Source organism: Dendropsophus ebraccatus, chromosome 5 (genome assembly GCF_027789765.1).
Source record: "Dendropsophus ebraccatus isolate aDenEbr1 chromosome 5, aDenEbr1.pat, whole genome shotgun sequence".
In the NCBI taxonomy this organism is placed as follows: domain Eukaryota; kingdom Metazoa; phylum Chordata; class Amphibia; order Anura; family Hylidae; genus Dendropsophus; species Dendropsophus ebraccatus.
In genome coordinates this window covers 52,811,581-52,835,753 of record NC_091458.1, presented here as the reverse complement: position 1 = coordinate 52,835,753, position 24,173 = coordinate 52,811,581, and the positions used below count along the sequence as shown (strand labels likewise).

Here is a 24,173-nt window from a genome sequence, read left to right as displayed (position 1 = left end):
GTCTCATGTTCTGCGCTCTCCTTCACGTCACCATCGGAATGAGAACAATTCACGGACGCACAAGGATGAATAAAACGTCTGTTTTATTTCAGGTCGATTTTTACATAAGATATAAACACTTCCATAAAAGATTTATCAAGCTTGCATAGAAAATTAAAATATCTGTTTCAACTCTAATATTATATAAAAGCGCAAGTGCTTTTGCCAAGTTTATTACATATATATTACATATGCTATGTATATATTATAAATAGGAAATATACTTCTGTATAGAAAGCTCCAGCGCATTCTTGGCACTGTTCCCATCTTATAACGTGATGACTTGTAGCTAGAATATGCTATTACTTTATGATGAGTGGGGTCCATCTTTTCTGGAGGATGAGGAGGTCACAGCATTGGTGTAAGGCCTCATTCCCTGCACAATGGAGCTCCCAGCTATGCATGGAACTGCAGCATGACCACTATAACATGAATGGGGCTGCCCTTCCCTGCACAGTGGTTGACCAGGGGGCTGATGTGTAGGTGAAAAAACGAAACGGGATGCAGTGTTACACCAATGCTATGGTTTCTTCATTCTTAGGATTGGTTGGGGTCCCCCCCCAGGTCATAAAGTTATATGTACTAGGGATATGCCATTACTTTATAACATGCTAAACCTCTTCCTTTTTTTAGGCTCTTATGTGACCTCTCTCATTGACCTCCTCTGTAATACCTTATTTGTTACTATGGGGGAATGGCTGGGATGGTCCATTTAAGAATACTAATATAGCTGCCACAACATTACATAGTCCCTTACTAAATGGAGGTACAGCTTAATATGATTGGAAGTATAGAGAATAAAATCCAGACCGGGGTGGAGTAATATACTTTGACCATTGTACAAGGCAATCTTATGAGATGGAAATCCATGTGGGGTGATTAGATTTAATGAAAGCCCCAGGATTATATAATTCACACTCAATTGATTACTCAGTATACTTTAAAAGGGGTATTCTGACCCGCAGGATAGGAGATAAGTGTCAGAACGGGTCCCAATTCTCATTGTTATCAACATTGTTAGCGATGACTTGCACATACACACTGCTGTTCCGTTTGTCAATGAATCTGCCAAAAGTCACCAAATGTATCATTCAGCTAGCTTTACCACCTTCATACACGGTGAGTGAATCGGCAGCACATGGGCAACTTGCCACTCAATAACAAACACTCAAGAGCCCGATTCTGGGATCTGACAGGATCGGGGATAAGTTATTTTAACTCTGCATACTCCTTCAGTATTTCCAGCCCTAAACAGGCTAAACCAGCATGTAGGCAGTCAGTGCACGTATTACAATACACCACCTATGGATGTGGGATACATTTGTGTTATCTAAAGGCAATCTGTCATCACTTTCATGCTGCCTGAACTGTGAGTCCTTTGGGCAGTGCCTGGTATCTTCTCCTCACCCCATCAGCCTTGATTGATAGAGGTTTTCCCGATTTGGTATAAAGGTAAGTCTATATATCGAGCCAGGTGGAGTGGAGAGAGGCTACTAGGTGCCACCCCCATGACTCCTGGTTCAGACAGCATGAAAATGATGACAGGTTCCTTTTTAAACACCCCTTTCACTAGATGAGTATGGATGCATAGTAGAAATGTGTGAACTTTTGAGCACGCTTGGGTTTCTCCAAACCTGAACACTCTGTATTTTATTACCAGGGGCAGAAGAAGTTGGATGCAGCCCTAGAGAGGCCTGAAAGTCCTGTGTCCATGTTATCCAAGCAGCCTTAGGGCTGCATCCAACTTCTTCGGCCACTTGTAATCAAACTCAGAGCGTTTTGGTTTGGACAAACCCAAGCGTGACCAAGGTTTCCTCTAATGCAGAGCGATTTTGGTGAAGACAAGTGCGAGCAAGTTGTAGATTATGGATATACATGTAGGAGAAGTCATGAGACATAACATGGAACCTAGATGGTATAATCGGCATCTTTTGGTTTGTTTGTTGATTTAAACCTTCATACATGGCAGAAATATCATGGTCCCATTTGGTGCACACTAGCATATTATACTGGTGCATCTGGGCTCTCTGTTGAGCACATAACCATGTTTCACACGTCCTCATACTGAATGCAGGGTAATACGGTGTAGCCATCTTGCCATTTAGGGTACAAACCCACACACCGTATACGCAGCAAATACGCAGCAGATTTGATGCTGTGTTCAGTTATTTAGATCTAATCTGCTGCGTATCGCAGCAGTAAATACGCTGCGTATACGGTGTGTGGGTTTATACCCTTATAGTGAGTATGTGACAAGCGTTTATCAGGGAGAATCAGTCACAAGAGAATATCTTGTGATGGTAACATTGATGGACCATTATATTTACCCATTATATAAATGGCAGCCTTCTTATATCAGTGGTGTAAACTGTCCAGCAACATGGAAGAACAGATTTATGTATAAAAATATTTCATAGCCTTTTAAAGTATAGATGCATTGTCCAGTTGGGATAACTCTATGGGTGTGTTCATCTTGGCTGTATTAACGCTCTGTATAAAAACATTTCTCTTGCCAAATGTAGGAGTGAACCCTACTGGAGGAAACCAGGAAAACCTTTCCAAAAGTATGTGGTCCAATTTTCCTTTGATGGGATTGGTTCCCAAGTATACTGCGGTAACAAGGCCATAACATTCATGTGGCTCTCCCTGCCGGTAGCTGATCAGCCCTCTCCATTCTGGGCTGCCATTGTGATCAGCTGTTTCCGACAGCATTATACAATAGAAAGGGGCCTGTGTGACGTACTGGTTTGAGCTGGGAGAGGCACAGGAATTATCCTAATTCTCTACACACAATTAGGGGTCCTGATAGGACTACAGGTTGATATGTACCAGTTATGATTACAATTACCAGTAGTAAAAGATGCCTGTCTCCAGATAGATAATAGAATAACATGCCTGGCAGCAGTGTACACAGGCAGAATCCATGGTGTGCATTTCGTAGTGGAGCAGTTTGCTAAAACCATCCAGTATGAGTTATTTTTTGTCTGGCATGTCATTTACATATGTCGCCCATAAGCTCTGTAATGTGTACCATGCGGTATACATTTCTTCTTGATATTACAGTAGAAATACACGCATAGCACATTCTCATCAATACATTTTATGCCTTTCCCAACACCATATCCAAGGTATACAGAAATGGTGAGTGTCAAAGAGTCCTTCACTTTCTTTTTTGGTATAGACGATCTCACATACTCTTCACAGCTTGGCTCTACAGCACATACATCTTCTGGGAACCACCAGCCGACCTTCCTAAACCATTTCTTTTCCAGTTAGTCTCTGGTGTTCTATCTCCTGTGTGTGCCAAGCATGACTTTGGTGATGAAGTTGACTATGGCCGACGCTGGCTGTTCAGGATCTAGCTCGGCAAAGAGATGGCAGACGTTCTCTGCTGTGCTCCCTGCTTTCCGGGCCACAAAGCCAAACACTCTGTAAAGCAAATAAAAGTATTGAAGCCTCTAATGTCAAAGTTTATGAGGCTTGGTAAATAAAGAACAGCCTCCCCTCCTGTTTGATCCAGAAGGTGTGGCTTTTATATACGGCATTCTCTACCAACTACTAATTATACGAATAGGAGAAGTCACTGCCCAGTTTCATGGCTGTATAATAGCTGAAAGCTGTTATATCTCCATGTAATCCTTTGATGTCCTTTAATCCTTTAATGTGATGCTATATACCCTATAAAACCTCCATCTCATAGAGATTCTGTAGAAGTAGTTTTTCATAGATATTGTAAAATATGCTAAGCTTCTGCAGAAACTTTAAAGAAGCAGGGTACCATTAGGTTTTTTTTTTTTTAGCAGTTGGAGTGGCTATTAAATATTGATGACCCCAATTTCATATACTCTATATTAGAGGAGAGGTCCTCTTTTCAGGATCCTTATCTCATTGCCAGATTGGAGAGTGAAACACATGCATTACATAGATAATCCAATGATCTGAATAGGCGCTGTGTAATGCTTCATTTTCCCTGTGGTGGCGCTGCAGGGAAAGTGAACACTTATTGCCAGGTTTCCCAAAAATTTGAGCTGATCACCAAAGATTCCAGCATCAAAAGACGATGTGGTCAACCTATTTTCAATAAGTAGGGATTGTCCAAAGAGGGCAACATCCCTAAGCTTTGAGGAAATAGGTGTTGCAGCCAAGGAAGAGGTAAGAAACAGATAAATGGCTATACTGTAGGGGCCCAGTATAGCCCCCAGGAAGGGGTAAATTCACCCTTAAAAATCTGTTCCTGGCTGGACAACCCCTTAAATGTCTGGCCAAGGCTGTAGCGAACAGAACAAAGCCATGTACTTAATTTACTGACGTTTTCCCACAGCCCTCTTCTTCCTAAAGGCCCTATTACATGAAACGATTGTTGTCCATTACAGCCGATAATCGTCTTGTGTAATAAAAGACGATGTCGGCTGAAACATGTTGAAGGACAAACTACTATGATAGCAACAATCTGCTCCCAATGCTCTGTGAAACAGAAGTGGCGGCAACAGACCGCTGCTATCTTCTATGGGCTGCCCGGCCAATCTAGTGATCACCCAGGTGGCATCCCCAGCTCTTACCTGCTCGCTGCCAATGCATGTAATAGTGCCAGCAACGAGCGCTGACAGCTTTGTATAAAGTATACAGCTTTGTTATGTTCCCTTTAGCCCAGTCCACATATTACAAAACTGTTCCTGGCTGGACAACTCCTTTAAAATGAATAGCTGCTATACTGCAGATATGGGGAACCTTCAGCTGTTGCAAAACTACAATTCCCATCATGCCTGGACAGCCAAAGCTTTAGAATTGTAGTTTTTCAACAGCTGGAGGGCCGAAGGTTTCCCATCCCTGCTATAATAGATGAGAAGCTATCATATATTTTTTGGCAATAGTACTACAAAACATGGAAAAAGGATGGGTGCAAGCTTCTAAACTGGACCCCATGTAATTTCTACTCTGTAGGTTTATTGCTATCCATTTAGTGTAGTGCTACTTTAAATGTAAAGTAAAATCTATATATGTCTATAGAGGGTGACTTCTTTTTAGTGCTGTGTATCCATGACAGTGGTCATAATATTATGTACATGACATCACTAAAAGTATAAGACATCTGGCTATAGAATGAAAATCCTGTAGAATATAATAATGTGCACTAGTCCCGAAGGGTTTACTTGGACCTGTGGTGTAACTAAGTGGAGGAACCCTGTATGTTTCTTGGCTTCAGTGCTGGCCTTTAGGGCTTCACATTGCTGTCACTAAAGATGCAGTACTCTGCCTGTAAGAAGCTTTTCTATAGTACCAAAAAAAAAAAGCGAGGAATGTATTTTTTCTGTATTTAAAGACTACTGCCCCCCCTTCCCCACAAGATCATACATACTTTGATGTTGTCCTGTCGGGATTGGTCCACCTGCAATAAAATAAAAAGAATTGGGATCAAAAAAGGGAAAAAAAACAAAACTCAAAAGTACAATGATGTCTTAACAGCAGAGAGTGAATGTAAGGACTGGTACCTGCGGTCTTGCGGGTCGGCACTGCAGTATGTTACACTGGAGATTGGATAATGCCGTCTGAAGAACAGTCTATGAAACACAAGCAGACTCAGGTTACATCAATGCATATAAGGTACCGCGGCACAAAGAAGGGCAGGCACTTGGCCAGACTTACTTGCGTTGGCTGTCAGTCAGCGTTATGCCTTGGTCAGACACCTTGAAATGCACAGTAGTTGCAGTAGACCTAGGGGGAGTTAAGATGGCACTGGAGGCCCTAGAAATAGCCTGGGGACCTGTCAGAGATTCTGTGTCCACAGAGCCAAGGTAGAGGACGCTGCAAGCTAGAAGGGGAGAGAAGATGGATGAGACATATTCTACACACAGGCACTGATATTATCGGAAGCTGTTTAGCTGCAAATCCTGTTATTTATTACACTAGGCAATAACATACGTCTCACATAGCAAATCCTGTTATTTATTACACTATGCAATAGAATAGGTCACACTATGCAAATCTTCTATTCTGTACATAGGTCAATATCTCATAGAAGATGTCAAATTAATTAGATTCTCACGTAATGTATTGTACTGTTATCCATTGCCTATTTTACCAGCACAAACTCCAAAGAGTATCATACTATGTCTACTATCCAGCCCACCATTACGGAGTCTGAGCTGCTATACCAGGCATGGCCTATGGCCAAGAGTGGCGCTATGACTTTTTTTTTTTTTTTTTTTTTTTAATATTTAGCCTCTTTAAATAAAAAGATTGGAAAAACCAATGTGACAGCCAATATAATGGTTTTATAATCATCCTATGTCTACCTGCTGTTATCATGCCCTTACGCACCTGCCCCCTGTCGTAATAAGTCGGCTGCTGTGCTCATATTTGTGGAAACGACAACATCTAAACTCTGCTCCACCAGATCTATACATGAGAAAGAAGATACATGTATACTGTACTTTCATGGAACCAACCACAATACAAGCTGTTTTATTGTCTTTTAATTTTCTATATCATTTTTAGTAATATATGAGTCTAAGTTCACATACAATGTAAAGAATAATGTAAAGAATACATATCCGAGGATTTATTTTATTTGATCATTTTAATATTTAACAAATGGATAATTACCATTTTTGATCAAAATTGCATAGATCTGTAAAAATGGTAGTGGTACAATCATTTCAGCTAGTAGTTGTCTGACCACTATGCTGGGCTATGACTGCATAGGATATGACCTCTAAGGCACGGATACTTCGGCAGAATCGTCTGTAGACATATCTGTGCTCATGATTCCCCTGACATGTTTTCATTTTTTGATAGCAACCATAATCAGGGCCGGCTCCAGGTTTTTGCGGGTCCTTGGGCGACAGAGCCTTAGTGGGCCCCTCATTCATCCACTATGCACGATCACTTGAGACACCACTAATATACACAAACGCATGTTATTGACACAGACACTGTCAGTTTCAGTAAAACTGTCAGTCAGTCACACGCAGACACTGACACACAGCACTTATAGCTCAGTCTTTTCCCTCTTCCTCTCTGCTGATCCCCACACTGTAATGTTGAGGACCTTTGGGTCATGTGATCAGGTCCTTTACCCTTTTCTCAAAAAGTGCAGGTCCTGCTCCGTCTCCTGTGCGTTCTGATGTTCAGCGCTCACTCTGCACTACAGTGACCGGGCTGAACATTAGAACAACAGGCCCCTCTCCCTCTCTGGGCCCCTAGGGGCAGTGTGGGTCCCGGCACTTGCCCGGGTAAGCCCTGTGCTGACACCGGCCCTGACCATAATTATATCTAATCTACATGTCTAAACATCCAGTAATACATGTAATGGTTGTATTAACTCTAAGGATCAGTAGATGCATTTCTTTGAAGTCAGGAGGAGCACACATCAATGACTATAGGGTGGGACAAGCAAAACACATAGGTCATTACTGCTGTAGGTATTAGATGGAATAACTTACCTTTATCAGGGACGCGAAGCCTACAAGGCAGAGACAGAGGAGTGACTGAGTGCTGAGACACCAGGGCTGATAGGCTTCCTAAGCACAGGAACAGAAAGAATTGTTACTGTGAATCTACAATGGAAAGCTTAGTACACGTGGGATTGGTAGGGTACGGAAACTAACATTAGTGTCTATGGCCAGTTTCTGATACAATAACCATCAGTAATAAAGATCTGTTGGTTCATGCTGTAATATATCTGAATTACTGAAAAAAACACCTGGGAACTCAATGAAGATAGGGAAGGGGATAGGTATGTGCTGCGCTAAAGAAGCAATGGGGGAGATTTATCAAACATGGTGTTAAGTGAAACTGGCTCAGTTGCCCCTAGCAACCAATCAGACTCCATCTTTCATTTTCCAAAGAGTCTGTGAGGAATGAAAGGTGGAATCTGATTGGTTGCTAGGGGCAATGGAGCTAAATTTCTGTGTGAATGTTGACACTTTATTCCTGAAGTGCACTATGTTTCATCCCAGCTCAGCTGGGTTGTGTGCCACTGGAAGACCCCAATTACTCTGACGGGTGGGCTTTCTTAAACTAACTGGTCAAACATGTTAAAACTAACAGGTATGACTGACTTCTCCTGTCTCATTGGGTGTTAAGGTCCCCATACACTTTAGACTAAAGTCAGCCAAGCCTGCCAACTTTGGTGGGTTCGGCCATCTCTTTAATGTGTATAATGGCCTCATGACTCTCCCCTGATGGGTGAGAGAAGGATTAATCATGCTGGATGACTCTTATCTAGCAGTGGCTTACTCCTCCTCTCTCTCCAAAGAAAAACATCTGTTTTCAAATGAACAGGTGTCAGAAAGTTATACAGATATGTACATTACTTCTATTTAAAAATGACAAGCCTTCCAGTACTTATCAGCTGCTGCATGTCCTACAGGAAGAGGTATATTCTTTCCATTCTGACACAGTGCTTTCTGCTGTCACCTTTGTCCATGCCTGGAACTGTCCAGAGCGGGAGAGGTTTTCTATGAGGATTTACTACTGCTCTGGACAGTTCCTATCATGGACAGAGGTGTCAGTAGAGAGCACCTCAGATTGAAAAGAATACATTACTTCCTGCAGAACATACAGCAGCTGATAAGTCCTAAGATTTCTAATAAAGTAATTTACAAATCTGTATAACTTTCTGATACCAGTTAAAATAAATAAATAAATAAATAAATTTGTCCAGAATACCCCTTTAAGCCATTGAAAATATATGGCATTATTCACACACAGTGTATATGTGTTTATGAGAAAAGATTCAGTAATGTATTCATTGAAATCTCTGATGTTTCCATACGGAATGGCACTGTTCACTGGACTCCTTAACCCAGAATGAGCAGGGTTTTCAATGACCACAAATTACAATTTATACTGAATCTTTTCCCACAAAGATATATATCAATCTGCGCAGTTCCTCCTGCTCTATGACAGTATGTAGATAGATTAGATAGCATTGTCTTGGTGACAGGTTCCCTTCAAACTCTTTGTGAGTACCCGATGGTTGGCAATGTGAGAACGCCTTTGTCTGGACTTCACAGCATACTGTATTTCACTGTATGATATGGGACTACAGATTATTTTGTCTGGAGCCATAGTTCCCACCATTGATTTTTTTTTCACCAACATCTGACAAAACCACATAAAATTTCATCAACCCACAAAACTAGAAATGGCAAAGTAAAAGCAGTGCAGCCCACGCAGATATTACAGAGAAATCCATGGCCAGACAGGAAATCTCCACAGCCCCAAGAATTATGACTGGACAGCCCCGAACCCACCGCTAAAACACAGAATCCCTCATTCATGGTTCCAGGCAGCTAAAACAGATTAACCGGCTCACAAAAACCTCAAAAGAATAAATCAGGGGATGGAATTAGAGGATAAAGCACACATCGGCTGCGAAGGAGTACTTAATGCTCAGAGGAATCACTTGTATAGAGGTATATTACAAGATGAGCCAAATAGTAAAGGTGCTTTCTTGTCGGCTGTTATCCCTCCTGTGGTTAAAGAAAAAGTAATCTGGTCTTCCCTGGTTGCATCTTAGCCAGGAACATGAGTACTATCTAAGACAGACATGACCCACAGAGCCATTTTTTTTGGGCCAGCCTGAGAAATCTGTGATTATCATACATCATGTCATGTATATCATATCATCGTTCAGAATGTGTAAAGTAAAGATCTATTGGCTAGCTGCCTAGCCCGCCACCAAACATCACATGTTACCCTGCTTTTGCCCTCTTCCTATCCTGCCATTGGATATGCCCTGAACTGAACCCACGTAATTGTACTGCGCAACGCCCCATTCCAGGGTTGTGGCCGTAACTGTCAGGAGTGCAGGCGTCCAGGATAGGTAATTATGTTGTGTGGGGCCTTGGGAGTACTGTGTGCGCAGTGTGCGCGCGGGGAGACAGCGCGCAGTACTTGAGGCATAATGTCGGAAATTTGTGAGGGGGGAGACCCCCTCATTCCCTCTTTCACTGGAGCCGACGGCAATGACCTCCACCCCAACCCCCCCCCCCCCCCCCCCGGTGGCGCAGGACACGTCGCATCTGCTGCCCGGGCCGGCAGGATCCGACCACCAGACAAACTGACACTACAGCAGTGACAGCAGCAGGTGGCGTTGATCACTTTGTACACATGGGGGATGCTGGGGGGGTTAACTGCACACATGGAGAATGCCATCACCAAAGACTAAAGGCATCATTTGTTTTATCTCCCTGTCACCTATGTGCCTGTATCTGCAGCTTTGTACATGGTATGGACCTAAAAGATTCCCTTTAAGTAAGTATGTTTAATAAATGGTTTTATATTAATAACTTGTTATATCTGACGAGAAGGAAACATCTCTGTCAATTATACACGACTTTTCAATAAATATCATGGTCGGCCCACGACTTAGTCCAAGTTTTTAATTTTGGCCCACTGAGGTTTTGAGTTTTACACCCCTGTTCTAAAAGAATACATTGGAGTCTATTTCTTGTAACAATATGGAGCACAACACAAGGGATTTGTACTTGTAACAAGCCCTTTAACCTAAACTCTAAGACCAAGTCTCCTTCTAGAGAACAACCACTCTCATCATCTACTATGAGCATTTCTTACATCTAAGGGTGAGTACACACTACAGAATAGGGGCGAATAATCCGCCGAAAATTCTGTCACTCGCCCCGGCTTGCGCCCGCATGCATTTCCGCCCATCCCATGTACTCCACTCTATGGTCCCCCGAAAGAATTGACATGTGGACAGGTAGAGATGCCAGTGGGGGCGAGAGCAGCAGATTCCGCTTGAAATTCTGCCTGTCCCATTGTTTCAATGGAATTTCTTGTACGTCTTTGCTCAAAGAACTGACAGGTCAATTCTCTGAGTGGAGAGCGGAGGCGCACGAGAAATCCCATTGAAGCAATGGGACAGGTAGAATTTCGAACGGAATCCGTGGTGTGGACTCCACTAAGAATTTCCGCCTCTTTTGCTCTGTGTGCACAGGCCCTAAGTTTATAAAGTCTGCCTAACCCCTATTGGAGAAAAAAAAAACTAAAGGCCTCACTTTTATCTGGCATGTCCCCCAATGACTATATGTGGGAGCATTGCATAGGCATGAGGTTTGTTGATTTGTTAGAGTTATGTGCCGCAACTCAGGAAATCAGTTTCTAACTTACCAAAGTAGGGTTCAATAGGAGAACCTTTAATTTTTACTCCCTTAGGCCCTGTCTCTATTAGAAAGTGACGGACCAACTGTTCCGAAGGATCTGCAGAGAGGAATAACTTTACGTTACAGACTATATGTGATACATATTGGTAGAAGGGTCAACATGACAAAACCATACATCACCTTTACATGGCTGGGGCATTGCATTTGGAGGTGGGCAGGAAACTTTCAGAGCCAAACCATATGCACCTCGAAAAGAGTTACTGTCCCGAATCAGGAATGAACCTGGCTCTGCACCTCTTAAAAGGGCAATGGCTGAAAAAAAACAATAGGATGAAGCAGGATATGTAAATGGAGCATCTGTTATCATTTTTAGAGTTGATCGAACCTCAGGAAATCCTAGGTTCAATCGAACTCGAACATTCACGAACCTGCCGCATTTGATTGCTGATGCCATCCCGGTCCGTGGGAAAGGAGGAGACGGTACCGCCTGGAATTCCAGGATTCAACCTGTTACCTAGGCTGAATCCCGGAGTTCCAGGCGGTCCCCGGGCGCTCTTCTCCTCCTCCTAGGATTTCCCGAAGTTCGATCAACTCTAATCATTTTTATTCTGCCAGAGTCATTGGGGCAGTTCTTGGTGGCTTCTCTCCATCCCAATATTCTTCATTGATAGATCTCTCCCTGTTTGGGTATACAGATCTATCAATTATAGCTGGTGGGGTATAGAGGAGCCAGAATATACATTAGACCAAAAATACATTATAGACCATATGTCGTCTTTTTAGGCTATTTCACAGGCATTTTTTACAGCCGTCATTTTGGAGCCAAAACATGCCCATTTTATGCAAATTAAGGATATAAACCAGGCACAGTTTGGTGCCAAAATGATGGCTGTACAAAATGTTGTCAAACAGCCAAAAATAGACATTGTGTGGTTGTGGCCATATACTGGATTTTCATTACCTTGCTCTCTGGAGATGTTTGGCTTATACCAAAACCTTGAAGAATCCTGCACAAAGTTGGTAGCTGGAGGAATGTCCAGTTGTACATCTAATTTTTAGGGTAAAAACAATAAGATCAATCTACAATGCATTTTGTAGAAGACAGAGTAATAGTAGTACACATATACATACTAACCTTTGATTGAGGAGGGGGATTTATCTGCCTGTTGGTCACTTGATCTTCCCAGGGTTCCTGACTTGTCCACTACAGCCGGAGTATGGCACTTTTCAGGCAAAGTGGGTGGCTGGGCATTTGGAGGGCATGGACTCCCTGAATAATAGGCAGTACTGATTGGAAATAATGGTGTTGGAGAAGGAGACAGAAGCTCACATTGACTTCCCATTGGTGACAGTGGAGGACTGGTTGCGACTTCAGCTCCATGGCAGGTGATGGGATTCTCAGGCAGGGACATAGTAATACTCCTTTTCTGTAGTGTAAGAGGATTTAACATTGGGGGCAGCTGTGGAGGACAGGTAGCTTCAGTGGGTACACTGTGTTGGGCAGCTTGAGTAATTGTTTCAGTAGGGACTGGTGCATGACTGAATGATGACTGTCTCTTTATTTCTTCCATTGTCCTTGTGGTAGGACTTACAGGCATTTGTGGGGCGACCTTTGATACCCGTGGTGGGGAGGCAGTGTGCAAATTATTTCCTTCAGGGTTCGTTGAGTTAAGATTTACATTAGAATCCAAGGCTCCTACCCTGTAATATACAAGCATAGGTTTTCATGCATAGCTCTCGTACACCAGTTGGGGACTCCAACTGCAAACAACAAAGCTGCTATTACCTGAGCTACGTGAAGCCATGGATTCAAAAGTATAATATAGTATTTAGATTCTAGTAATGTCTGCATTACAGTTTCCATTTATAATGCTCTGCTGGATCCATCCTAAAATGCCAGTCGATGGTCACATCTGACTTACAACATGAAGAGCAGAAGTGCTCCCCAGCTCCAAATAAATTTAAAATGCAAAATTTTTTCATATTAAAACATGGACTGCATTGATACACCTTAAAAAAAACTGGAAAAACTCCAACGCCTTTTGAAGTTCTTAATCATGGATGTAGCAAAATAATCACCTGTCATTACAAAAAACTTTTAACATGTCACAGAGAAATGTCAAATGCTTTGATCGGTCCAGGTGTAATTGTTCAGACCATAAACAATCAGGAGAACCAACAGGGAGATGACCATGCCGCTTTGCATACTTTTCCCTGCTCTATGTCTTTGTGAGTTGGACGGCTCCATAGACTTACATTATGCAGCTGCCTAGATCATATGTGCTGAGCGCGAACTTCTCCTGGATTGTTTTCCTAATCAGTCGAGTGCTCAAACCCCAACCAAAATGTCTCTATCACATGTCAAAAGTTTTATCCAATGGTGGATACTCTTTAACTTTATTTGAAACTAGGGAGCTCTTCAAGCTGTTGAACCAGCAGTCAACCCGGTGTCCTGCCCTTAAAGTGACTGTACCACCAGGCCCAGGCTGAAGCACTGGAGGCGGGCCGACCCACCCTTAGTGGCAGGAAACCCCCGCCCCTCTATGATAGGGTTCCATTGATTCTAATGGAGTCACGTCATGGAGGGGCTGGAGTTTCTTCCCACTAAGGGCGGGTCGGCCCGCCTCCAGTGCTTCTGCTGTGGATACTTGTCAATTGTGGACTGGATTGGTGGTAGTAAGCTGATCTCTGTTTCTTTTTTTGACTTTCAACATGGTTTGGGTCTGGTAAGGGTCTTTCTTGGTGTCTGACCTTTTCAACAACAATAATACATTAAATGTTACACTGTAGATATCTGTGCATTACTGTGGATAGCCTGTGCTTCTAGCATACCAACTAATGCAAAGTATTTACAAAGTGACTTGGAGAAGAAGACTCACCTGTCAGTGCTGCTGGGGCTGGATGGAGGGCTAGAAGGACTCTGCGTTGGCACCACTTGGCTGTTTGGAGCAGGCTGGCTTTGATTACATGAATTTCTGAATGTCTGTAAGGAGATGTTCTCTATGTACACAGTGTTCTGCAGCTGAGGTCCCTGCTTGTGAACAGGACTATGCAGCTTTAGCGCAGGCATCTGAGTGTGCACTGTGCTGTGGGCTTGCACTGTGTTATCTGAATGGCCACGCTGAGTTTGCACAGTGGCACTTGTAGGAATACATGGAGCGCTTGTGCAGACAGGACCTTGCTGATGAAATATAGTCTGCTTCGGTTTATTTGCCTGTGCAACCCCCCCTTGTGTACGTACAACATTGGTTACCTGCCCTGCGGTGCCATGTGTGTGAATAGGTGACTGGGACTGTGAAAGCTGTGTGTGCACAGCAGGGTGGACTTGGGTTCCAGCACTTTGGGAGGGTATAGGAGAATGAGGGCCTGGACCCTGCCCATTACTGGGTGCTGTCCCTTCACTTTGTGATCGTACAGGTGAGCTAAAGCTCTGTGTGTGCACTATCTTATGGGCCTGTATGGTTTCTTCCTGCGTCACCCTGTTGTCAGGCAAATGTATTGATGCATTGTGTGCTTGTTCCATACTGTGGGACCGCACAGGGCTGATTTTTGGCCCATAGCCATTTGTTTGTCCAACAGGATTTTCTGGGTGCACTGAGTTAATGCTGACCTGACTGTGAAAATGCACATGTGCACGTGGAGGGCTCCGCTTCTGCACAGTTGAGCTTTGCCTCTGAATAGTGCTATGCTGTACAGATGCATTTTTTGGTGGCATTACATGGTCAGTTTGCATCAATGGTCTGTGAGTTGGGGACGCTGGGGGAATATGGGTTTGGGTTTGCACAGCTGTATTTTGTGTGTGGGTAAGATTATGCTGTGTTTGCACTGGCTGACAATATGTGTTTATGGGGGTACTGGCATGTAAAGGACTTTGAGGACATGCAAAGCAATCAGTTGTCACTGGGTTGAGTCCCTGTAGTGGACTGTGTGTATTGGGATTTGGGTTGGATACTGGATTTTGGATGCTTGTTGGGGAACTGGTGTGAAGTGGACTCTGTCCATGAATAGCCTGGTTAGTGACTGCTACACTAGAGTCGCTGACTGCAGGTGCTGCCCCTCTTGGATTCTGTTGCTGAAATGATGGGGTATCCCTTTGCACACCATGGTCAGGGACATCTGCAAGAAAAATTGGAGCGTTTTAGTGTTCTTAATATGTGTAAGCTGCTCATATCTTTTATAAGTGATACAAGAAAAAACTCCATACTAAAAACTAATGTCTTAAAGAAATAGTGGCCCATTTGTTCACGAGCAATGTGTGGTATGACAGCTGAGCTCTACTGACATGAACTTTGCTGAGATGCATAAACATGAATACCCTGGTAAGGAGTGTAGTCCTGGTTTTAGAAGGCAGCCACACTTCTCTCACCCTGTACAACCCCTATAAGTATAAAGCCACCTCTTTGATAAATGGAAGACGAGGTCAAAACTATGTAGCCTTCTTAAGAAGATAGGTGTCTATGAGAAAACATATTCAGTTTGGATACACATAACATGGGGTGTACACACCAATGCTGTGGAGATAATGGAAGAAGTTCTGATAAAGTTCTGCCATGATTACAGGTAATGGGAGGATATCTGCTCATGAGACGCGTAAATGCGTAAACGTTCTTGGCGGCTCTGGAGGGACTCATAGAAGTCTTACAGTTGGAATGAAGATTGGCAGAACAGGGAGTGACTGTAAAAATATTTTTTTATGTCAATGTTAAAAATATGGATTATCCAGAAAATTTACTGACAGAAAAAAAAGAATCCAACCATGATGATGGGAATTGTAGCTTTGTAACAGCTGGAAGACCCAAGGTTCCAAAATGTCCCATTGAACGTTTTTTAACACAAAATAGCGTACAAAAGTCCAATCTTAGCTTTCATAATAAGCACAAGTATAAAAGATGTATGAAATGTAAAGGTGATTCTCAGTAATTCCGCTCATTATAGCTATAACTGTGGACCTGTAATATGTATGCCTACAATAACAGTACTCATGGTAGACTGAGCAATATACCCTGAACCATAATTTAACACGTTGGGCCAGATTTTACACATCTCAGAACTGGCATCCTCCAGTCATTTCATGTAGCCATGCCAAAGAGAACAAATCTCCACTGGTTGTCTAGAGGGAAATAAATGCTCAATGGTTTGGCATATTCCTATGCTTGGAAAAGAAATTCCACACTTGACATTGACACAATAAACTGGCGAACGAGAGGAGAGGAAATTTCCAGGAGTCATGTTTTCTGGTTTATGGAGTAAATGAGTAAGGTGGTGTCAGTAGGTGGGAGCAGTAGATGTCTCCTGCCCTATATTTAGTAGCATATTACACAGTGTATAGTGCTCTTATTACATATATTCTGGCTGCCATCCACTAAACTGAGGGATTGTCTATCTAACTTTTTCTGTCTGTGAAATTTTCATTTCATATCTACTTTTAGTGAATTGGTAACATGTGTCAGCTATAATTCAGGTTAAAAAAAATCTGCACTGGACCAGGAGCAATAAGACTACATAAAAAAATTGATGCATAAAACCCATTAAAGGGAATCTGTCATCAGAACATGAACTCTATTTTAAATCAATTTTTTTAAATGTTAAACATATTTTTAAGATTTTTTTTTCACATATGACCTCCTGGAAAACCTACTAACAGAGTACTAAAATATAAAAACTTTCTAAAACTTTTTTTTTAAACCAAAAAAGAAGTATTTCCTCCCTGATTTAATAAGCTCTGGCCCTTTATGAAAGAGAAGATATAGTTAGGACACTATTACATTAAGTGATTATCCAAATCAGGTCAATTCAGGCAAATATTGCAGTTTTTTTTAAATGTTTGGCAGCTAATCCCTCTGTGTATTAGAGCCTTTATGCTGGATGATTTTATATGAGCAGCAATGTATGATAAAGGAGTTACATGTATTATGGAGCAGCCGGAGGATGAAAAAAGGTTAGATATACTATAGCGGAAACAGAGGTACATTGTCTCCAGTGAGTGCTGTGCCTGCTGCAGCATGGCTGTGTGTGAGGGACTCGGGTTAAACCATACAAGCAGCTGTTTCCTCCCCTAGCAGATTAACCCTGTGCAAATAGGACCCTTAGGGTACAAAGCAGCAGATTTGATACTGTGTTCAGTTATTTAGATCTAATCTGCTGCGTATCGCAGCAGTAAATACGCAGCGTATATGCCGTGTGTGTTTGTACCCTTACAGAATCTTCTACCCCTTCACAGTTGGTACCTCCCTGATAAAAATTTGCAGATTATGTGGTCATTCAGGTAAAATGAAAGTAAAACCTGTTTCCCTGCAATACTTAGAGAAATCACTGGATTTTTTAATGAGATGTATTTAAAAGGCTTATTATTATTATATCTAATATAATATATTGCATTTTTTTCTCAAAATCAATGGGTCCAATAATAGGTCATCCTAAAAAAATATTCTTAAAATATCTAAAGAGAGCAGAAGATCAGGCAATATAGCTGTTCCCATAACAGTGTACAAAAAAATATGAACATAGAAACAAAGGTGAAACATTCCCTCCAGTTTGTTCTATTATACTCTTCTTTGGAATAAAACCATATGTATAGTGGTAACATATAGGGGGAGATTTATGAAAGGGTGTAAATATACACCTGGTGTAAATAGCTCACAGCAACCAATCACAGCTCCACTTTTATTCTACCAGAGCTGAAAGCTGAGCTGTGATTGGTTGCTGTGGGCAGTTTACACCAGGTGTATATTTACACACTTTCATAAATCTCCGCCATAGTCTATGGAGTCAGATTGAGCAAAGAATGGGTGAATCAAGCAGACAGCCGTGTACTTCACCTGGCTATATCTTGTGATCAGTGGGGTCTTAGCACAGAGACCCAAAAGGATCAAAACTTTTGCCTGTGTCTGTGTGATATGGTAAACGTTTTTGCTTTAACATCCTCACACTATAACTTTTGTTCCTTTTTTATATTGGTATAAGTGGATGGCAGGACATTTTTATTGTAATAGTTTCCATTCCAGTTTACTGACTGTATTCTACTGCATTGATTTCATTCCAGACCCCCAAACCTGCACATTTTTTTGGAGATGCAGAAATAATGACTATGGTCTGCCAAAATACAGCTGGCTGATCCTCGTATTCTATTTCACCGAGTTTTGGAAATGACTGAATAATTTAGATTTTATATCATTTTGTAAACTTCCTGTTCTCTCTGTGGTCTCTTATATTCTCTGAAAATATGAATCAAGGCCATTCTGAACCTATCATACTGCCGTTAAGAAAGTTAGTAAATGACTCTCTAAACAGATGGCATCCCGGGGATTTTGCCTGGCAGGCCGACTACTTTTTTCAACTGTTTAATTTATAAACATAAGAAATGTTAAATTTATGAAGGATAAACAATAATCCAATCAGTATACGGAGTAAAATATACAAAAAAACATTCCACTTTCACATATTAGAAAATAAAAGGAGCAATCCAGCTTTGAGGCCCTGTCAGTGAGGTAGGAATAGGGAGCAAATAACAGGGCACAAGGTAGGAAACCATCCACTAAGAGCCCTATTACACAATACGATTATCTGATGTACTTGGCCGATTACCTGCCGCAACCCCCCCCCCCCCCTCTGCTCGATGTCTGTGCATGTAATGGCACAGACAGCGAGCAGGGAATAAAGAGGAAGTTAGCGCTGATCTGACAAGTCGGCACTTACTTCCTCCTCTACATCGCTTTGTCTAATAGGACCCTAAGGCAAATGAGTGGGGTCAGAGCAAGGATCAGCCTTAAAGAAGGGCTCCAAAGACACACCATGGACATTCCTATGTAGCGATGGACAAGGGAAAATCCTGATGTCTAGTAGCCTCCAAATAGTCAAATTATGTCAACACCATAGCAACGGAAGCAAGAGGTACTCCAGTTTCAGTAAATGTTACTTGTTTGTATAATGCAAGATTATTTTCTGTATATATAAATATAAATTGTGTATCAATTCCTTATGACGTTCATGATTTCTGCTTGCTGTCATACAGTAGGAACTCTCAGGTTGGGACAGAGATCTGTCCTTGTCATGATGATGGACACAAATGTGTGGGGCTCATTAGAAGAATTGTCAGTTCTCCACCTACAATTTTTAATGATGGAAAACAGAGGTCTTGAAAACCATAAGGAACTGATAAAGAAGGTATATTGAAAAATCAACATTATGGATTAAAAGTTTTTTGGACATTAACTTGTATATATTAATGCCCAACCATTAGAGATGAGCGAACTGGGTTCGGGTTCGAGTCCATCCGAACCCAAACGTTCGGTATTTGATTAGCTGGGGCTGCTGAACTTGGATAAAGCTCTAAGGTTGTCTGGAAAACATGGATACAGCCAATGACTATATCCATGTTTTCCACATAGCCTTAGGGCTTTATCCAACTTCAGCAGCCACCGCTAATCAAATGGCGAAAGTTCGGGTTCGGATGGACTCGAGCATGCTCAAGGTTCGCTCATCTCTACCAACCATGGGTCCTCCAGAGGATCCTCAGGTGGTCCAGTCTGACTTTTTATGAAACTATTATATATTTGTATCACACTACTCACCTTGCGGCTGTTGTTGTGGCGGTGTTAATTCACCAGGGCTCCCAGCAGATATCGTATCCCCACTCATTCTCCGAGGGGTGCAACTGGATGGAACGATAGGAGATACAGAGCTTGGAGGAGACTGTCCACCTGTCTGGTTACAGGAGGACACACAACCAGGAAAAGGATGGCCACCATATCCATTAGGTGGGCAGTGAGCTGGAAGATAGGAGGGATGCAGGAAATGTGGGTAGGCATGTCCATATCCCATATCAGCAAAATGACTATAGTGTATTGAGTCTTCTCCATGTGGAACTGTGAAACCATACTGCATCTTAGGAGGTGGAACCTGAAAAGAAGGTGGAATATCATGGTTGGGTTGAACACTTTGCCCATAAGACTGAGTTAGATGTAATGGAAATTCTCCTCGATGAAAAGCTTGCATTGTTGGCATCTTGCTTCCTTCCATAGGCCACATGTTAGATACAGGATAGCAAGCTGAGCTTTGACAATGAGAACATGGGCACATCGGAGGCATAAGAGGTTCATGAGAAATAGGCTGACACATGTATTGTCGATGTTCTCTCAAACTTCCTCTCTTTGGTGGGCTTTGTGTCTGGTTGGGGTAATGTTGGGGCCCTTCAGACAATGAGCGATACAATCTTCTTCTCTCCTGATCTGCATACATGCCTGCATAGTGACCTCCTTGCAGTATTGCACCCGTTCCTGGGGCTCCTCGAGGATCAAGGATGCCTTCTGGCCTAAAATAGGATCTGCTAGGAGGTCCCTCAATACTAGGACCAGCATAACCTACTCTGCAGGAGCAATGCCTAGACAATAAAGGTCTCCTTCCTGGATAAACAGCTAGGCCACCAAACTGTCCTATTTCATCTTCCAATATAACTGCATCACAAGGGGATTCCCTCTGTTCCTCCCAGGACGTTGAGGTTAAAGGCAAACTTTGAGATGCTCCTTCATCAGATACCCCGGACCATGGAGGTGAGTACTGAAACCTTGGATCTCCATTCACTTTTGGTTGAAGATTTTGGTTTACTCCTTCCAGGTGCATTTGATGCTGAAAATCTCGGGGTCTTTCTTCCATATTTTGCCTATGATGTCCATTTTGAGGTACCACACCCTCGCTTTTTACCACTTGTGAGTACTGTGGCTCTCCTTCATTCTTTACATTAACTCCAAATCCTCCCAATAGTTTTTCTAGGTCTTCTCGCTCAGCTGCTGTTGGCAAAGCCTTCTGTGGAGTTTCTTCCAACCTCTCAGTCGGGGCTGAAGAGTGTCCAGAGTCACTACTGACAGACAGTAGTCGTCCATGCTGTTCAGGGCTTCCATTGGTAGAAGCCAAAGGTGTGCTCTTTTTCTTTACACGAGCATACAAGCTACCATCCAATGGTCCACGAGTGTGACTAAGATCTATGCAACAAAAATATGAAAATATGTTAAAAAAAAAACTTAACAAGAAATGGTTCTCAAATAACTGAAACCCAAATCATAAGTTACAGCTATAGCCAGCATTTGGTAATGCTGCTTTATTTATTACCATTTTTCTATATTGTTATGGTTAAATGGATTTTCGTTTAATGGATTTTCCAGTTTTATGGACATTTTATGGAATGGAAATTTAATGAAAGGTTTATGGAAAAAATTATCATTGTATAAATGTAACATTCTACTACATTTTCATTTACTTTAATAAACTTTGTGATTCAATTCCTTCCCTTTTTTTTTTTTATAAGAACACTACTGTTTACATTAAGAAGCAGTAAACCTATACAGATCCTGCTGGTGGATACAGTTGTAGACAGTTTAGACAATGTTCTCTGATCTGAATACATCAGCAGTTACATAAGGCTGTGTGCACACATTGTGGTTTTGGAGCAATTTTGATGCATTTTTGCCACAATTGTAGTGCTGTAGCAAACCCACAATGTGTGGCCAAACCTGGTGTTTTCATCTGGATGGGCTGACTATCTAATGCATACAATCATGCCTGGACAGCCAAAGGCCCTGGTCTAATGTGTATAGAAACAAATGGATTCTGACATCATTGTATGAAATATACTTATGCAGTGACATTACTGTATGCATGTTCCCTGAACTGTGACATTACAGTGTGTAATAATTCTGTGCAGTGACATCATTGTGTGCATGATTCTTCTACTATGATATCACAGTGTTAATTAGGGACATCAATTTATAGTGACATCAATATGAGCATTACATCTTTTATTGTGACATCGCTATGCATGCATCGCTATGCCGTACCCCAGATCTTGCTATGGAGTTTCACGATACACCCCTGTTTCAAGCTTTGCCTCCACATTCATCTATTGAGTTAAGATTATCTTGTCTTTTTTTTCTATATTCAATAACAGCAAAGCTTATTTCTCTTGTGCGTCCTGTCATTGACTTGTCATGTAGACATACTGTTGTAACCGAAACCCACAGTAATTTAACGTCACTAATATTAACCAGAGCTCTAATGTAAAGCAGTCTACGGGAAGTGACTAATCCGTTTGGTCTCTCCCTCAGATAATATCTACAAGTGACATGTACATTAAACACTTATTTGGCCCAGCTGTTGTGTGTGACATTCAGTGCACTTACCCTCCTGACTATCCTCATAGTTTACGTTGAGGTTCTCATAGGAATCAAAACGGACTAGGGGATCGGTGATGTCATAATCCACTGAAACGCTGGGGTCTTTGCGGGAAACTTCTCGCCCTTTAATGTGGGAGATGGAGAGACAAAAAAGTAGTAAGACCACTGTTTGTTTAGAAGATAGAAAACCAGCTGAGTGGTATTATGTAGGTGGGAGCCACAGAAATATTGGTAACTTCCACAGTCATGAGTGATGAAGTCATCTATACAGGAAGGATGTGTGCGTAGATGTGGCTAACACTTTGGAACAGGTCAAGAATCGAGACAAAACAAGGAGAAAGAAACACAGACAGACTCAATGACTCAGAGGTGTCCTAACCTTTAACTTTGTCTTGTCCAGAGGAAAATATAAACTCCACGGCTGCATCGTTGGGGAATCTGTCATCTTGGGAGAAGAAATCACAATTAATATTAAGGGCAACATGTGGCATGATGTATATATTATACATAGAGGAGATCAGCTTCTCCATCAGTTAGAGAGAATATTACACTTTAGGTAACTGCAGTCACAGATGAATTTTTATGGTAGTAGTCTTCGGCAGTACAGCAATTCTGTCTATCCAATGTGACCCTCCATATGAGGCTGTAAAGCATGAGGGTCTGTAAATCCAGCTCACATCCTGCAGCGCAGCTGTCCATAAAGCACATCCTCTCGTTGACATTGACGTTGCATTAAGTTTAAAGGATATCCTTTTGTAAACACTATCACAACGGGATAACACAAGGACCAGCAGTTTACTTAAGTCTTCAGTTCCTTAAACATACAGACCTCAGGCTTATGTTTTCAGGTCAGTATTTTGCAGCAGTAGTTGTAAGGTCCCATTTATGTTAAATTTATGTTAAATTTCACATGGAATTTTGTTGCTGATTTTATGACTAAATCTGCATCCAATATAACAGCAATCCTTATTCTATGCATGTAAATGTGATGTCAAGAACCTTGTTCCCATGCAATAAGAAACTTTCAGGCAGGCTTCTTATTTCAGATAGAAATGCCTAGGATTAGCCCCACTGAACGACAATCCAGCTCTGCTGCACACTTGCAGTACAAATGATGTCCCATAAACAAGGAAGAAGTGCAAATTCTTCCACTATACTGTAACCACATTTACAATGAATATAGAAGCCGTGGAGACCTCACCCCAGGACCACAAGGTTGTGTAGACCTCACTTTAGGAAACACTGGTTTAAAGGGAATCTGTCAGGTCCTTATCAAGTACAGAACTGTAGACACAGGCAGATAGGTCATAGGGAAATAAAACAAATGACACCTTTGTCCTTGCTAATGGCCATTTTCAATGTTATAAAATTGCATTTTTCCTTGAAAGCTGAAGTGCCACACCTATCTGCCTGTGTCTGCAGCTCTGTACCTGGTAGGGACCTCACAGATTTCCTTTAATCTAGGGATGAAGAACCTTTGGCCCTCCAGCTGTTGCAAAACTACAATTCCCATCATGCCTGGACAGCCAAAGCTAAAGCTTTGGCTGTCCAGGCATGATGGGATTTGTAGTTTTGCAACAGCTGGACGGCTGAAGGTTCCCCATCCCTGCTTTAAGCAATGGTAGGGAGCTGTATGCCTGTACATAAGATACAACTTCTCACCTGTGCAGGCACAGTCCAGCTGGTCTTTACTGAAGCAGAGATGAGTGTTGTGAATTGTGCACGTATGGAACTGAAGTCTGAACAGGACTTCTCTCTCGTGAGGCTTGCAGCGCTTATGATAGCATTTCACCTATCAGAAGACAAATAAATACAAGTTTTTATGATTATCTCAGCATGT

The 24,173-nt window shown here is 42.0% G+C and overlaps 1 protein-coding gene across 5 annotated transcripts in view; it reads right to left on the bottom strand.

The window, feature by feature from the left end:
* Positions 1–66: 66 nt before the first annotated feature.
* Positions 67–24,173, bottom strand: part of TNS2 (tensin 2) — a 107,320-nt gene continuing 83,213 nt past the window's right edge. For 4 of the 5 annotated variants that reach the window (XM_069970184.1, XM_069970187.1, XM_069970185.1 and 1 more), the window contains exons 15-29: positions 23,996–24,125; positions 22,713–22,778; positions 22,340–22,456; positions 19,739–21,145; positions 14,048–15,284; positions 12,304–12,869; positions 12,130–12,216; positions 11,349–11,480; positions 11,176–11,265; positions 7,482–7,559; positions 6,358–6,435; positions 5,683–5,848; positions 5,529–5,597; positions 5,396–5,425; positions 67–3,468 (exon numbers count right to left, since the gene is read on the bottom strand). In XM_069970184.1, the coding sequence (XP_069826285.1) occupies positions 3,327–3,468; positions 5,396–5,425; positions 5,529–5,597; positions 5,683–5,848; positions 6,358–6,435; positions 7,482–7,559; positions 11,176–11,265; positions 11,349–11,480; positions 12,130–12,216; positions 12,304–12,869; positions 14,048–15,284; positions 19,739–21,145; positions 22,340–22,456; positions 22,713–22,778; positions 23,996–24,125 (4,395 nt within the window). In that variant the 3' untranslated portion in view covers positions 67–3,326. The remainder of the gene's footprint in view (positions 3,469–5,395; positions 5,426–5,528; positions 5,598–5,682; positions 5,849–6,357; positions 6,436–7,481; positions 7,560–11,175; positions 11,266–11,348; positions 11,481–12,129; positions 12,217–12,303; positions 12,870–14,047; positions 15,285–19,738; positions 21,146–22,339; positions 22,457–22,712; positions 22,779–23,995; positions 24,126–24,173) is intronic. The other variant, XM_069970188.1, reaches the window with a different exon arrangement.